At 42.1% G+C, this 4599-nt stretch overlaps 1 protein-coding gene across 1 annotated transcript in view; it reads left to right on the plus strand.

Annotated features, from left to right (window-relative positions):
- Positions 1-1429: 1429 nt before the first annotated feature.
- The window catches only part of LOC106821216 (multidrug resistance protein 1-like), a 10505-nt gene continuing 7335 nt past the window's right edge, over positions 1430-4599 (plus strand). The window contains exon 1 of the mRNA XM_014825925.1: positions 1430-1595. Within this exon, the coding sequence (XP_014681411.1) occupies positions 1471-1595 (125 nt within the window). The 5' untranslated portion in view covers positions 1430-1470. The remainder of the gene's footprint in view (positions 1596-4599) is intronic.

Below are 4599 nucleotides of genomic sequence, written 5' to 3' on the forward strand. Positions count from 1 at the left end.
GCATTCTGTAGTGTCAGTATGTTACATGTAACGTATGCCACTGCCAGTATGCCACTGCCAGTGGCTACTGCCAGTGCATGTGTTGTAGTACTGTGGAGTTTTTGCCTTAATTGGTTACAGGTGGCAGCTCTCTATTGCGCAGCCTGTAGGATTGCGTAGGTAAATGGATGAGTGCTTACCTATTCTTATTCTATCTTGCAGATAGTTGTTGCTAGAGTGCTACTACGTATGATATGGGAGCTTCCATCTTTAATCTGAAGACACTTAAACGTACGCGCCATCTCGTGGGAACTCATAACGATCCCAACGAACATTCTTTTGAGAAGGTTCCTGATACCATCCCTGTGCATTCCACTGTTTCGGCGTGTATGTGGACACATTTGGGACTAACAGGGTTTACTAGAATCCCTCCACTCCACCACAGAGTCACCGCAGTAGACGTTAGATGAGCGCTGTCGCTATGCGGCACTTGTGACACCTTTGTTAGGCGCAGATATGCAGATACGCAGTTGCGTACACATCATTTCAGCAACCTTCTGCATTCTGCATAACTCCCAAATCCCATTGGTTGATACAAATCGCGTGCCTGAAACTAATGTTTTATGGTGCATTGTGACCCTAACCCTATTAAAACACTACGCACAACTTAAACGTTACGTTTATAACCGTAGCAACAGACCTCAGATGAGCCCAGACGCTCTGCGGCTCTTGTTATATTTATACATTTTTATTTATATCTTCAATAGTAGCCGTGTGTTTTACCTATATATGCTTTTTATATTATATATGTATACCTAAATAAACAATTTTTTTAATAAATGAGATTTTTATGAAAGTATATATATATATAAATCCTGATATATATCATTGTTTTATGTCATTACTACACAGTGGCTCGTTCACTTACAGAAAATCATTACTTTATCAGCAGCGTCACACCTTGTATGACTGGATGCGTATCATATATACTTCTCATCAGTGAATGTAGACATATTGTATTGATACAGCACGCTGTTTTGCAAATACACTACCAAGAGCGTATAAAGAAGGTAGAAGGTATAAAGAAGGTATAAAGACCTTCTTTATATACGCTCTTGATACTACATATCTCTACGCACGTGTATATAACGCGCAAAGTGAGCGAATGACGTCGTTGCTATTAATATCGCTCAAGTCACCTGTAGTTTGATTGACGTAGCTATGCTTATCTCACATACCGGTGATTTCTACCCAGAGAGCTGCAGATATGCGAATTTACGATGGCGCCTTTGTGTGTTTTGCTGTTGGCCTCTTAGCGCGTTGCACCACCGAGGTAATATCAGGGCTACACAACCACCTAGCAACACCTCATTCGGCATGAGCTATAACGGGGTGGACCTCATATTGAATATCGTAGCAGTAGCAATCCATATTTATAACGACTATATAGTATCTCAGATTTCTGTGTGGAAATAACAGTCACATAGCGTAATGGCTATGGATGAAGGCAACGACGATTTAAATAAGGGAATTTACGTTTCCTCACGAGGATTTGACGCAGGAGCATCACAGAAAGGTAATGGTACTGCTGCTACCAATGGAGAAGACACATCTAAGTAAGTTCGTTTTGCTCTTTACATCCGTAAATACGGAAACAAGCTAAAACGGTAAACCCGTAAAACGCAAATACGGAATAGCTATTATTGTTTTATCAAATTATAATCATCATTATAATAACAATAATTTGTAATCGGTTATATATTATGTTATATTATTAATTGTAACTGGTTTGTTACATTAGAGTATATAATATATATATAGTATAATTTAGAATTTTAGATAGAAACGAGAACAACACAGAGTTGTACGTGTTCAGCCAACGAGTATTATTTCCAAAACCTCACGCTTCAAACAAACCAACACCGGCCACCGACTTCCAACCAACTCCGAATAATTAAGGTATTTATCCCCCATTATTCCCCCACTGTGTCCCCCACATGCAGGGGCGTAAATCCGTGCCGAATAATAGGGGGGGGGGATGATCGGCGATAGCCATCACATACTAGCACGAGCACAAGCCCACAATAATTTACGCACACGCGCGCGATCGCGCACGCACGCAGGCAGGCCCTCGTGCCGTAGGCATGCCAGAGCTAGGGGGGTGTGGGGGCATGCCCCCCAGAAAAATTTGAAATATTTAAGCCATTTTCCTGCAATCTGAGGCATACTGTGGGCCATATTCTCATGTCTGATGACACTATCTCAACCCTAGACTCAACCCTACAAGTTAGGATTCTAAACACTTTTCATGACCTTTCAGAGAGCGTACACAGTTAGGTTACTATAGTAATAATACATGTATTAAAACACAGGTAAGAATTGCAATTTCTCACAATTTCACGTGTTTTTGTATGTTTGCAACCATACTTTTTGGCTATTTGTGAGTCTGGAAACATTTTCTTGAAGAATTCATTTGCATGGTCTGCCGCCCTCAAAGGCACATTGTCAGGGCCGGACTAAGCGTGTGGGGGGCCCGGGGGCGAAATTTTTTTTCCCAAACGGTATGACATAGCGAAGAATTTAGCGCCTTCTGATTGGTTCTGATTGGTTCATCCTGCCTCCTGATTGGTTCAAAAACAGGCTGCTTGGCTTATTTAGCATATGTCATGTACTGTTTCTTATATATCCTGTGTGGCGTGGTGGATAGAACACCGTCGTTACTTCTGAAAGGTCGATGGTTCGAATCCGGTTTGGTTTTTAATTATTTTTTTGTTTTCTGTATTTTTAAATCGTATTTTGCAAAGTTTATGCATTTAAAATGAAGAGGAGTTATCCTAGTATAGATTTATATAATGACATTCTATCAGTAGACATCAATTAAGAAATAGGAGGAAGACCTTGCATGTAAGGTCCCCCGCTGCGTATACCAGCCAGTACACAATCTGGCTACGTTAGTGTGTTAGCGCTTGCGCAACATCTCACCAGAGAAGTTATATTTTGTGATGAATATGCATTTAAAATGGTTAGGGGGTATCTCAGCATAGATTTCCCTAATAAACTTTTATCAAGAGACCTGTGTTTATAATTTGGGGAGCGCCCTAGCATGTAGGGTACAAAACACCTACTTTATGCCCTCGCATGCTTCCCCTTGCCTCGCCTGTCCCTCGCTCAGCCTCTTTCTTCTTCTACCGCCCCAGCTTTCTTCTCTGCCAGATTTCCTCAGTCTCCCATCCCCTCCCCCCCTCAGCAATCAATATTATGATGTTTGCCTCAGACGGCACTGCACGCCTAACACGGTGTGCGCGCATGCGCAATATCTCCCGAGAGAAATCGTATTTAGCAAAGATTATTCATTTAAAATGAAGAGGAGTTATCCTAGACTAGATTTATATTATAACATTCCATCAGTAGACATCATATAATAAATAGGAGAAAGACCTTGCATGTAAGTTCCCCGCTGCGTATTCCAGCCAGTACAGAATCTGGCTACGTTAGTGTGTTAGTGCATGCTCAATATCTCACCAGAGGAGTTATATTTTGTGACGAGTATGCATTTAAAATGGTTAGGGGGTATCTCGGCACAGCTTTCCCTTATAAACCTTTATCAGTAGACCTGTGTTTATAATTTTGAGAGCGCCCTAGTATGTAGGGTACAAAACACCTGCTTTATGCCCTCGCGTCCTTCCTCTTGCCTCCCCTGTCACTCGCTCAGCCTCATTCTTCTTCTACTGCCCCAGCTATCTTCCCTGCCGCCTTTCCTCAGTCTCCAGTCCCCTTTCCCCCTCAGCATGCTATATTATGAAGTTTGCCTCAAACGGCACTGCACGCCTAACACGGTGCGTGCGCATGCGCAATATCTCCCGAGAGAAATCGTATTTTGCAAAGATTATGTATTTAAAATGAAGAGGAGTTATCCTATCATATATTTATATGATGACATTCCAGCAGTAGACATCATTTAATAAATAGGAGGAAGACCTTGCATGTAAGGTCTCCGCTGCGTATGCAGGCGAAAAATATCCACATCCAAGTGTGACCTAGGGCCCTGCTGGCGCAATAGTACACTGTGCAAGTGATGCAGCCTACTTTTCTTTGCTGGAGGCGGTATAGCTTACAACTAAGGCTTACGACACTCTACTATATATAAGAGGCCTTAGGCCCCCTTCATACACAATACTGTATATGTGGCCTTGGTGGGCCGCCAGCATACCCTATACTACAATACTATATAGATGGCATTAGAGCACCTTCATAATACAATACTATATAAATTATGTGGCCTTGGGCCCCCATCATAAACTATTCTATTTTTACAATGCTATATAGGTGGCCTTAGGCCTCCGCCATACAAATACTATATATGTGGCCTTGGCCCCCACCATACACTATTATTACAATACTATATAGGTGGCCTTAGGCCTCCGCCATACAAATACTATATATGTGGCCTTGGCCCCCACCATACACTATTATTACAATACTATATAGGTGGCCTTAGGCCTCCGCCATACAAATACTATATATGTGGCCTTGGCCCCCACCATACACTATTATTACAATACTATATAGGTGGCCTTAGGCCTCCGCCATACAAATACTATATATGTGGCCTTGGCCCCC

This window comes from Priapulus caudatus, unplaced genomic scaffold (genome assembly GCF_000485595.1).
Source record: "Priapulus caudatus unplaced genomic scaffold, Priapulus_caudatus-5.0.1 Scaffold64, whole genome shotgun sequence".
Taxonomy (NCBI): domain Eukaryota; kingdom Metazoa; phylum Priapulida; class Priapulimorpha; order Priapulimorphida; family Priapulidae; genus Priapulus; species Priapulus caudatus.